The sequence below is a fragment of the Chenopodium quinoa genome, unplaced genomic scaffold (genome assembly GCF_001683475.1).
Source record: "Chenopodium quinoa cultivar QQ74 unplaced genomic scaffold, ASM168347v1, whole genome shotgun sequence".
Lineage (NCBI taxonomy): Eukaryota > Viridiplantae > Streptophyta > Magnoliopsida > Caryophyllales > Amaranthaceae > Chenopodium > Chenopodium quinoa.
In genome coordinates, this window is record NW_018742204.1 from 2730208 (window position 1) to 2741829 (window position 11622).

Consider the following 11622-nt stretch of genomic DNA (forward strand, 5'->3'; position numbering starts at 1 on the left):
GAGAGAAGCCGTGGGTTTTTCGATTTTTTGAGTATTATCTTATGTTTAGGCTGGTCAAATTTGTTTAGTGAACCACATAAATAGTAAATGGGACAATCAAGTAGAGATACATATTAGTTGCACTAAAAGAAAATTTTTAAGAAAAAAAAAAATAGAGATGACATATTTTTAGAATATATTATGTCAACTTTAGTAAAATTAACAAGATATTGTATAAGTTGTATTTAATTTAAAAATGCATGTTTGTAACTTGTCATTTTTGCATTTCCTATTCCATGCCAAGTAGCTGCACAGGTACATACAGATTTGAGATCCGATTGTAACAAGTGAAATCCATTGTTCAACCCAATAATGCAGATACAAGCAAATTATCAGATTCACTAGACCCTCTTCTCAAGTCCTCAATTGTTAGATTCTACTAACATCAAACCCTTGCTATATTTGGAATGATGAACTCCTTTGAAAACCGCACATCATCTTTCTATTGCTGGTCCTTTCATACCTAGGTACCCTCGGCTAAGCCATTGACAAAACTATTGACCAAAATAGTATATACCTTGATGGCTATGAAGTATATACAATAGCATGTATACATGTCTGAGTATTTAAGCAATAGGCCTCATGGACACAAATAATGGACAGGGGCCATCAACAATTCTAATATATTTTCCCTGCTTGTACAATAATGTGATACAACTCGAAGTCATTAAAGAAGATACCATGAAGGATGTATCATAATCAAAGTTGTTGTGATCACTGATTTTCAATCAAAATTTTCCTGCTCTTACGAGAATATCAGGTGCTCATAACAAGCAGTCGTCTTCATATCCAGATACCGACAGACAAAAATTTGGCAAATTTTTAGTAACACGATGAATAGGAATTGCACAAATTTGTTGCATCAAGTTCTTACCAATTTCATCTGAAATTGCAGCAAAAAGGACGGCCCTTGGCTAGATGAGCCCACAAGCAAAACATCTGTCTTGGGGATTGATAATGTGCAGTGTAATAGCCTTGCATGCACCCATACTGGCAAAACTTCCAGTTGTGGGAATATTGGACTTGTTGAGAGCTGTTGAACTGCTGAACCCACATGCCCATGCTGACATCTTCCATCTTGAACAACTGCAAGCAACATTTGAGAAATTAGCTAGCCTTAATTTGGCAGACTGCTATATGGAAACTAAAATAATACAACTGATGCCACTGACCCTTAAGCCTTGGTTTGCATGCTGGTCTCCAACGAATCTAGCAATATCATTTGAGATTATATAAGCTGGGCCATTAGCATAAGGAGGATATATTTCTTCTGGCCACTCCTGTTACACAATGACGATCTCTTTAAGCATGGAAACAGCAAATATATTATTATCAAACGCTCAGCCAGCCCACTACAGCCACTGTAGAAGATTGAGAAGCAATCATTGTTGGATGAAATGTATGTGATATAAACTCCACATGATAGTAATAAAAAATAAAAATAAAAAATAAAAAATAAAAAAAAACTAAAACACAACTGATCTACATATTTGTGATTCTCTATTCTTGTATAGGCGGTACACTCATATCAGGCATAGAAAACTTTTTAAGGTGCTGAAACACATAATGATGCAAATAAAAGGTTAGTTAAAAAAATTTAGCATTTAACAAAACTTATACTTTGTATATTAAGTCAATAGCCAATGTTATGTTGTCAATGAGTGCCCAACTGCTGCTGGATATTAAACAATAGATATTAGGCTTCCATGAGGTTTCAGGGCCCTCATTCTTCAAGATGAGTACATTTATGGAATTGTTTCCAGCACTTTATACTTGATTGCATTAAGAGTTGTTGTTAAAGCAAAAGTGGGATCAATCATTAATGACGTTATCTCTCATGCACAAGCACAATAACTTGATCTTTTACTTTTCCAACAATTCCAAGTCACATTGAAGTTCAACTACAGGGTATCTGAGGGAAAGTCTGAATTGCAAGCAGCCTGAGGGGCATAGACTTATGTTGTGAATCCAGTGAAGCAGTTGGATTCAGTTTTTGAACTTCAATGAGGTGAGAAAACTTCTAAAAACTTAAACTCAAGCCCCTGCCATCCAAGCGCTGAGATAGACCCTGGGAAGTGTTTTCAATGAGGTGCACTAAGGCCAGGCTACAATAATTTCACCTCAGTCCTAATATTTTGGTTCTGACAGAAGAATTCAGGAGGCACATCCTTCTAGCCTACGCTTTCACCTAGGTCTAGGATCTCCTGTTGCGCTAGTGCATATTCAAAATGCTTAAGCGAGCCATGCATATTCAAAATGCTGAAAGCTAATCAGAAGGTACTGATCCATCAAAGAGTGATAAATTCAAGCATAATATTAGGACTGAGGTGAAATCCAATATCTTGTTGCCTGCTCCAAACTATCTGTGATCCATTTTCTTTCTTTAACAAATGTAAATGCCTTGAGATACAACAACCTAAATTACACCTGTGCCTCATAAAGAAGGTTCCTACCAAAGTCCCAAGACAATTGAAAACAAACCCAGTGATCCACATCAAAGTACCGAAATCAAATAAAAAGTTAAACTAATAGATGATTTCAATAAGAAAAGAGGAACAATAAAGAGACAGTGTATCATCTTGATTTGCCGACTCTAGGGAACGATCTGAAACCTAAACGAAGAAATTCTGAGCAAATTACACATAGAAACTTCATAGTTTTGCAATAGCATTCAATTCTAAATGGATGAGGCTGATCCAATTCCATATAAGACCAATATTTCTGCCTCCCTCCATCTCTTCTTTTTTTTTCACAAATTATATAGCATTTGATATTTTACACTAATAGTTGCTTCATATTTCTCACAACAGAAAGATAACAGGTACTGCAAAATTACTATCTTGTCATTTAATACTGCAAGAATCAAAGTTACTGTAATCAAGAATTTGTACCTCGAAAGAGACTGCCCATTTTCCGCGTCTAAGAGGTCGGTGTAAGAGATTTAAATTCCCCATGTAAAGAGACTTCTCTGGAGCAATAGCCTCAATTTGTTTCAGAACAACGTCCAATCTCACAAATGTATCATCATCACATTTCATTATGTATGCAGCAGTAACATTTTTAACCTGAAGTATGATTAATTAGCCTTTAAGAGACAGAGGAAAATACACAAAGCATTCGAGGGTTTGAAAGCAATTATGATTAATAAAAAAATACATCAATGATGAACTCCAGAAGAAAGATAGCTCACCCCATACTCGCATATAGCAATTGTTTTAAGAACTACAAGTTCATAACGATCAAGGAAAGGCAAAATCACAATATCACCAAAATAGGCAGCTTCTTTCTTCAAAACTGCATTGACCTCCTTTCGTTGACTCTGCAAAGACATTATGTTAGGTAACAAAGTAATATAGAGGAAAATAAACAGGAAAACCATAAAGACACCCAATGAATTGAAAGTAAAGCATTGAAATTATAGTTACTACACTAAATCAGGTAAAAGACAAGCATTCCTCAAAAAATAAATAATTTTTTTTTAGAAAAAGGTAAAAGACAAAGCAGAATACTTGAAACATTGAACTGGGACAAATGACATCAACAATTTCTTGAGTACATCTATAGCTCAAGGAATTCGCTTGTGTGCAAACACTTTTGAATAAGAAAAAAGAAGATACATCAGTCAATAATATATACTGTAACTAGCATTTCACCAAGAAAAATTTGCTAGTTCAGCTATGAGCAGGAAAAAAGGAAAACAGAGAAATTCAAGCCCCATTAACATTAAGGCCTTGTTTGGTTGCAATGGAAAATAACTTCCCACGGTAATTTACAATTCATGAGAAGTTATTTCATTCATGCAATTCCTAGGAAATTAATCTAACTTGTTTGGTAAATATTAGGGAAATCACAATTCATGGAAATTTTAATTGACCAAGGGGGACCTAGGTAATTCCATTCCTACATTATGTGGGAACTTCAAATTCCCATGGAAATCTAACTTCCTCCATTTTCCACTTTTTTGGTTAACCAAACAACTCACCACTTTTGCATTTTCAAGGAATTTTGTGTGCCCATGGGAAATTAGTGTAACCAAACAACACCTAAGTGTAGACTCCCTCAAGCGTCATAAAAAATTTAGGGAAACAAAGGAGATGAAAGAAACAGGACTGTATTATCTATCATTTTTTTCTTTTTTTCTTTTTTTTTTTTTGGGAAATCAAATACATTATAAGTATTCTTGCAAAGCTGGTAACTTATGATTATCAACATTGAAATTTGTAAGGATGGCAGCATTCAACTTGAAATGTCAGTACAAGAAAAGAACTTGTAATGAGAAATATAATAAATTGGTAGAATTTTCCTTCTTTTCATCCTGAAGGAGCTTACAAAGGCCGGACCTAAAAAAAATTGGCTAAGGTAAAGGACTTTTAATCCACAAAGAGTATATACGGCAGTTCTCCATAATTTTGTGGAATTTGGTGCAACTACAAAAATAACAGTCACAAATTCCTAGCATTAACATCATCATTCAAAAAAAAAAAAAAAAAATCTGCATGATGTGATAAACTGATAATGACATTTTACTCCAATCAGAACCAAATGGAGAGCTAAAATATCAGGAGCAAAACTTTCAGTTAATTGAGAACTCAACAGAAGGCAAGATCATAGTCAAAAAATGGGTATAATCTCTAGAAAGAATAGCTAACAGTCAATAACATATTATAACAAATTAACTTACTTTATTGGACAGGGAGAAAACTAGGACATCAATCGCCAGACTTGTTTTTTGTTAATACAAATGGCAGGAAGAGAATATAATCTAGAAGGTAGATGACAGAGATCCCAATGCAATAAAGGATGAATAAGCCATCAGAATTTAGCCAAATAAAATTTTGCTACAATCATCTAATTAAGGACTAGGTTATCTTTTTAAGTTGCACTTCAGTGTCAATATTTACTCATAAAATATTATAATCAGATAATGTTACACGAGTACTTCTCATACTCCCCCATTCAGAGTTACTATCCTAATTGCAAATTTGAAACAATTTTTATGACCCAGTCTATGTTTCAAGATCAAGTCTACTGTCTATTTCATACAAGAATCAGGTCAACTAGTAATCCTCATTCTTTCATTTCAGTGTGACAGCAAACCAGATGAAATTGCCAAGAAGTTGTAGCTCAGCATAACCTGAACTAGCATGATGACACTCTCATGCAACAACATTAACTTGCAGGGCATGCGTGTGAAATAAGATGCAGAGTTTACGTTCAGCCAATACTTGGAAAGGGAGAAGTATAAGCAGCAGGAAAGAAAAATGAACAGCATTCTTTATAGTTTAATCTGAATTCTTGCAGGTAAGCATAGTTACCAATGCAACAAAAAAACGGACAGCTACACTTGAAGACTTGATCTCTGGAGATTGCATCCATGTTTTTCTCACTGCCATGCGTTCTGCAAAATGATTGGTAGCTGAAAGTACACCAATGAAAAGTCGAATAGGTTTCTTGGGCAAAGGGGGAGCTTTCCATTTTGCTGACATCTCCAACACTTGTTGCGGAGAGAAACTGGGATGACTAGAAGGTAGTGAAGTCACATAAATGAAATGAACATCCACATCACCTTGCACTGCTAAACCAGTTGCATCTTCAAGAGTGAATCCCTGAATAATAATGAAAGTCAGCACTCATGCTCATTAATGGATGTGCCATATTATTAGACCAAAAAACATTAAAATCAAAGCCGGCAAATGGTTTATCATGATACAAATAGCGAATAACCTTGGGGCGCAACAAATAGAATATAACGTTTAAAAAATGTAATAAGCGAGAGTAACCCTTTAATTTACACGCACAACTTCTCAAGCCAACTTCATAGCCAGATACCATTCATATTCGCTGAAAAGTATAACATGCACAGTGGGAATTATATTGAACTTCAAAGATGAAAAACAAGTGGCACAAAGAACAGAGTACATTTTCTGCAAATTTCAGAGTAAACAGCAACAGTTGAATTTTTTTTTTTTTAGTTCCAAAAAAAACGAATCTTGATAGTACCTGAGAAGTATGTCCAAAACTATAATAATAGTAGTAAATAATTACTCTCTCCATCCTGAATTAGTCGCACTAGTTTGACCGAGGCATGACAGTATGAAGAACAATCAAAATGCTTTTGTAGTGGATTTTTTTTTTTTTTTTTTTTTTGAAAAAAAGTTAAGAGGGAAGTCTGCCCTTGTTTTTTAAAAAGTGTGAGCGGGAATCTTTTTATTCTGATTTTTTTTTTTTAGTAAGATGTACTCCCTCCGTCCCTAAATTACATTCCTACTTCTCTTATGTGAGGTATTGACACTAGAAGTAGGAATGTAATTTAGGGATGGAGGGAGTAAGTAAAGTTATTCAAATGTGAGTAAGAGAAATAAGTAAATAGTGGGTCCTTTTCCTTTGTAGATGTATTGCAAGCAATCTGGGACGACTCTAAGGAATGTGGTGCAATTAAGCCATGACAGAGGAAATATGAAATACAAACTTGAATATGAGAAAACAGTTAAAAGATAACATAATGAAGATTATCAAAGATAGCGCAGGATATCTTAGAATATGCAATCAATTTTATGAGCCAGATGGAATGAAAAAGGAAAGTAAAGAACAATGAAAGACAGAACTAGCAGACAAGAGAGTAGAATCCTGTGCACAAAAAGGGAGATGAGCATATTGGGAGAAAAAAAAAAATCTGTGGCAAACACCCTTAATTACCCGCAAATCAAAACCAACTTAATTAAGTTGATATGGTCATACAAAAACATGACTTCAATCACTTCATAAATCATAATTAAGGCTCGTGGCTTGGCAAATGGGATATACTGGCTCACCATTGATTATACATGATAAAACTAATTCTAGCAAAGATCATTTAGTGGTTCTATAAATTACACCTTGTGCCTTGAGCAAAATTTAAAGCGATACTTTTACAGTTATTTACAAGCTAGCTGACCATAAAGTAGGAAATCACATAAGACAAAATTATATAACCAACAAGATTTTTAATGAAATAAAAATTGCAATTGACATACCATTCGGTAGGGAAATGAGGAAACATGTCGACCCCCGACATTGATATGATATCCTTCAATGCCAGCACGGATAGTGAGGATAAACATTTTACCCTCTGCAAAAGGAAATGGCCAAAGTAATTCTGGTTTATGCTTGCGACCTATAAATCGCTTGAACCATGAGGTCGTTTTGGACTCCTTCGGATCAACCACATCACTTGACATCCACTTTTCACATCTCTTGTGTCCATCAACTGTGAAAAAGCACATTATAACTTTAATAATTCCTAACCCATAACATTAAAGCAAGCAAGATAGATGTCACAAAGTCATTGGTTGCTGCATATCTGCTTTACCTTGCAACACCTACATCATATCTTCAGTTTATTCAGCTGATGAAAAAATGGGATTGACTTTTAGGATCCGATGCTAAGAAATGCAAGAAAGCCAGTTGATACACTACATAAAAATTCTGTTAATTGTTGATGGAATTGACTGTTTGGTTTAGACACTCTACTCAGGGGAGGAAGAAAGGCAAAGAAAGGAGTTGAAACCGCTTCATTAATGATGGATTCATTGCTACAAAACTCTAATGAACTAATTTTTACCAATCATCCTTTGAAGGAGGCAGAGGAAGGTGAGGGGATGATCACTCAGCAAAATAAACAATCAAGCAGGCAGGTAAGGAAGGGGGTGGGAAGGATTTTCTCAACCAGGTTATAGTTCGTATAGAACTTAGTTGGCAATGCATTCTGCAGGACAGTCCTCTTACTACTTTAGGTTCCTTTTTATAGTCAGTAATTGTAATTAGTAAATATTAAAATTTTCAGTTTGCTAAACCATGTGCATGCTTTCTTATAGTACTTTTAAACTGCCCAACATTAAAAAAAGATAACAAAAACAAAAGTACGTAGTATATAACTTTTAAGCTCAAACTTTGAAATTCATCTATATACTAATAATTGCAGCCTCCAAATTCAAGATAAAGTAAATCCTCAATTATCTAACAAGCCCAAAGCACACCAATGACATCCCTACTTGGGCCAGCACTAAGAAGATCAACCCGCAGTCCGTGGGAGACAACTAATGACCTTGATAATTCTATCAAAACCTACTCGGCCACCATTATTACATACTTTCTCCGTCTTATTAGTTGCAACACTTTTGTTTTCACGGTCTCCTAGGCAATTTTTGAAGAGGAGAGAGATAGAGAGAAAGAGGGACCCATGTGGGTAGGAGAGAGATAAAGAGAAATAAATGTCAAAAATAGAAGTGTTGCAAGTAATTAACAATTTCCAGAACAGGAAAGTGCTGCAACTAAAAAGAAACAGAGGAAGTATTTACTATAAATTAGCTAGTATTTTAGTCCTAAAAACCATATTCAATTATTCGAATGAAGAGGCATTAAAATAAAACTAGAACGGATAATGTACAGAGTGGCCACTTATTCTGGTTCATTGTCAAACAACAGCATATAATTTTAAGTGCTATCTGCTATGGCTTTCTTTTGATCAGAAAGCCCCTAATTTTGAAGTTCTTATCAAAACTAACTATATAAACCTACTTTTGGTTGTGAAATGAGCTTTTTCTAAGGAAAGTTGTGAAATGAGCTTGGTTGTCCTTGTCTCAACTTAGTGAACCAATTTTTCCTTAAAATTTAATTTATTAAGGTGAAAAGCGATAGACATACGTATTGAGATAGGAATGTGTACCTGTATATGTTGATATGACATTATGAGGATATTGTCATGAGATATTTTTGTAATACTAGGAGTCTAGTATTAAGAGATATAATAAAACAAAAAGATATTATGTGATATATTCTGTTAAGATATTTAGGACTATTAGCATTTGATATCCTATTGTCTATATATTTTGTAATGTTGCCGAATATTATGAACAATAAATACAGAGAATTATTGGAGACCTAATTTAACATTAGGCCTTACACAAATATACAATGAGTACCTTCCTCTTGAGCTAACACGCTGTATCAAGCTATAGTAGATAAATAATCCTCCATTAAGCATTACTTATTATCTTTGCTAACTTTAATATACAAATACACAGAATATGTGACAGTATTAATATGTCCCTTTATGGTACCAATGTGACACAGTATTTTGAACACCAATGTATTAACTAACAACTCCTTAATTATTGTGTGTAATCTTTAAACACCTTATGGTGAAATGAAGGAAACGGTTGTACACAGAAAAGAAACTGAACTTTAAGAGAAAGCCTTAGCTGCCTTACCGAGAAAATGTTCATCCTTCGCTGACGGTGAACCATCACATCTGTGAGATTTTCCCCATTGCATCCTGTAGCAGGTGTTATGCTCAATGACTGCTCGGCGACTCCAATCCCCTCTCACTCTAGGATTGAGATGCAAAATTTTTGGTGGAGCCTCCCCTTCCACCGATTTTAACCCCTGCAATTCTACACTGAACTGTGAAACCATGACCAAGGGATTACCATTCCTGAATTTTGCAAGCTGAGGTACAAACTCTCGATGAGCATAATGTGGTGTGCCAACTACTGTAATAGAAGAGCCTGCAGCAAGCCCACAAGGAAGAAATGTGACATTGTCTCGAGTCACCATATCCTCCCCACTTGTAGCTATCCATGAAGGACAGGACTCTGGCTTCCCTTCAAGAGCAGTATTCTCACTTATGTCCACAATATCATAATTTTCCAATTCTTCCCATGCCTTTAAGCCCAAAGTCCAAGCTTCATCTACAAGTTTCTCCAATTCAGACAACTCTATGGTCCTATTTATCTTCATCAAGGAACCATTTGTGATTCGGCCATATCGATGTCTAAGAGGTCTAATTGGTTGCGACCCACTTTCCAACAATTTCCCATCTGACAACAACTGTACATCTTGGTTGTGATTATCCTCCAATTTCCTATGAAATGTATCTTTTTGAATCGAAATAACCGACCCCTTGTTCACACCTTCACCATCTAAACCTACTTTACCAACATTATTATAGCTATCTTCCCCACTTAATCCAGAAGCAATCTCTAAAAGCTCAGGAAACTTAAATGCAATAAAACCCAAGTAGAGTACAGCTAAAACCAACAAAAAGTATGACAATCTAAATCTCTTAGGACCGGCAAGGTCCACTTTTTGCCTCTTCATTTTTATTTCATACACAATAAACTAGCAAAATGCAGCAATCCTTCATTTAAGCCTAATTTTCAAACATCCCATCATACTGCCCAATTTAAGCAAAAAAACCAACTAATTCTTGCATTCTCACAAGTTTAAAACTCGAAACGATCCTAAATGGTAACAAAATCTTCAATAGGAATTACAATCAACCAGCAACTCTTCATTAACGCTTAAAATCAAACATACCCATTTCTAATTGAAGCAAAATCTACCCAATTTAAGTAAAAAAAATAAAAAAAAAAAAATAAAAAAAAAAACAGTAATTCTAGCATGCAAAAAAGCTCAAAATCTAAAACGATCGCAAAATCTTCAATACCATTAATAACCCACCAGTTACAAGAATGTGAAATAAGGAATTATTGACATGTGAACAACAATAAATCAACCAAAACTATCAAAAATTGTTGCTATCAAAAGAAACCCGTGTAAATCAACCAATGAGCAGACCATTTATATAGGTGAAAATGATGGGGTTACAATGCTTAAATTGCAAACAAAAAATGCATTAAATCAAAAGTGATTAGATAATCTGTCACCTGGGAAAAAAAAGTTACCAGAAGAAGTAGTAAAATGTGAGAAAATAACCCTCTAAAAATGGTGAATAAATGAATTTGAGAGAGTTTGGGGAAATATTCTATAAATGGTACTGTAGAAAATGGAAATAAAGAGAGTATGAATCTGAGAAGAATTGGAAAAGCAAGCAGCAATTTCGAACGCCTTCTGTCGTGTAATTGAGGTTGCATCTTCACCATGGCCTACAATTACGGTCCGTATGTTCCATCAAATATTTTCATTTTTTAATTATTTAAAATTAAAATTAAGGCAATTTTCTATGCTCCGTATAAAACAGGTTCTAATATAATACTCCCTCAATTGATAAATCGAAAAAAAAAAAAAGGTAATAAAATATAAATGTAATAGGGTTGGTGAACCATACAAAATTATTAAAAGCAAAATTAGGTGAGGGAATCGGAGGATAGAGAATATCAAACTAATAAAATATGATTTATATTGGTCCCTAGTTAAGATAAATGAATTAAATATAATAAAAAAAATTCAAAAAAGAAAATGGAGCAAGTATTAAAAACGACTGAAAATCGAATGTGGAACAAGTATTTAAAAACAGAGGGAGTATTGACTATCATAAGTAGTAATGTCAATCACCAAGCAAAGGTTAGTCTATTGGTAAGGTTTGTCACCTCACAACCAAAAGTTTGTGGGATCAAACCCCACTAGAAATAATTAGGGGTGGTGATTCCCTTACTAGAAATAGAACCTGTGAGAGATTCTGGCCCGGTAAGACCCTTCTTCTTCCCGTAAAATAAAAAATTAAAAAAAAAAGAATAAGAAAAAAAAAATAGCCCTGTCAATTCGATTCGATGGTTCGACCTGGGTTGAATCGATTTCAATTTG

At 34.6% G+C, this 11622-nt stretch overlaps 1 protein-coding gene across 2 annotated transcripts; it reads right to left on the reverse strand.

The window, feature by feature from the left end:
* Positions 1–206: 206 nt before the first annotated feature.
* On the reverse strand, positions 207–11250 carry LOC110701277 (hydroxyproline O-galactosyltransferase GALT2-like). Of its 2 annotated transcripts, XM_021879014.1 has the most exons (8): positions 9288–11250; positions 7053–7285; positions 5355–5645; positions 3230–3358; positions 2931–3104; positions 1212–1319; positions 914–1125; positions 207–820 (listed from the first exon to the last, which is right to left on the reverse strand). In XM_021879014.1, exons 1-7 carry the CDS (start codon positions 10174–10176, stop codon positions 919–921), a joined length of 2031 nt encoding a protein of 676 aa, XP_021734706.1. In that variant the 5' UTR covers positions 10177–11250; the 3' UTR covers positions 207–820; positions 914–918. The 2 variants fall into 2 exon arrangements, with proteins under 2 accessions (XP_021734706.1, XP_021734629.1); XM_021878937.1 differs by having other exon boundaries at positions 207–1125.
* Between the last annotated feature and the right edge of the window lie 372 nt (positions 11251–11622).

What these genes read in the sequence shown, in the direction of transcription:
- LOC110701277 (XM_021879014.1), bottom strand. Translation starts at nt 10,176, where the DNA reads ATGAAGAGGCAAAAAGTGGACCTTGCCGGTCCTAAGAGATTTAGATTG. An exon ending in TCCGTTTTTTTGTTGCATTG is followed by an intron (nt 3,359 to 5,354) that starts GTAACTATGCTT and finishes ATGTCTTTGCAG; the next exon opens with AGTCAACGAAAGGAGGTCAA. An exon ending in AATGGGCAGTCTCTTTCGAG is followed by an intron (nt 1,320 to 2,930) that starts GTACAAATTCTT and finishes ATTGTGTAACAG; the next exon opens with GAGTGGCCAGAAGAAATATA.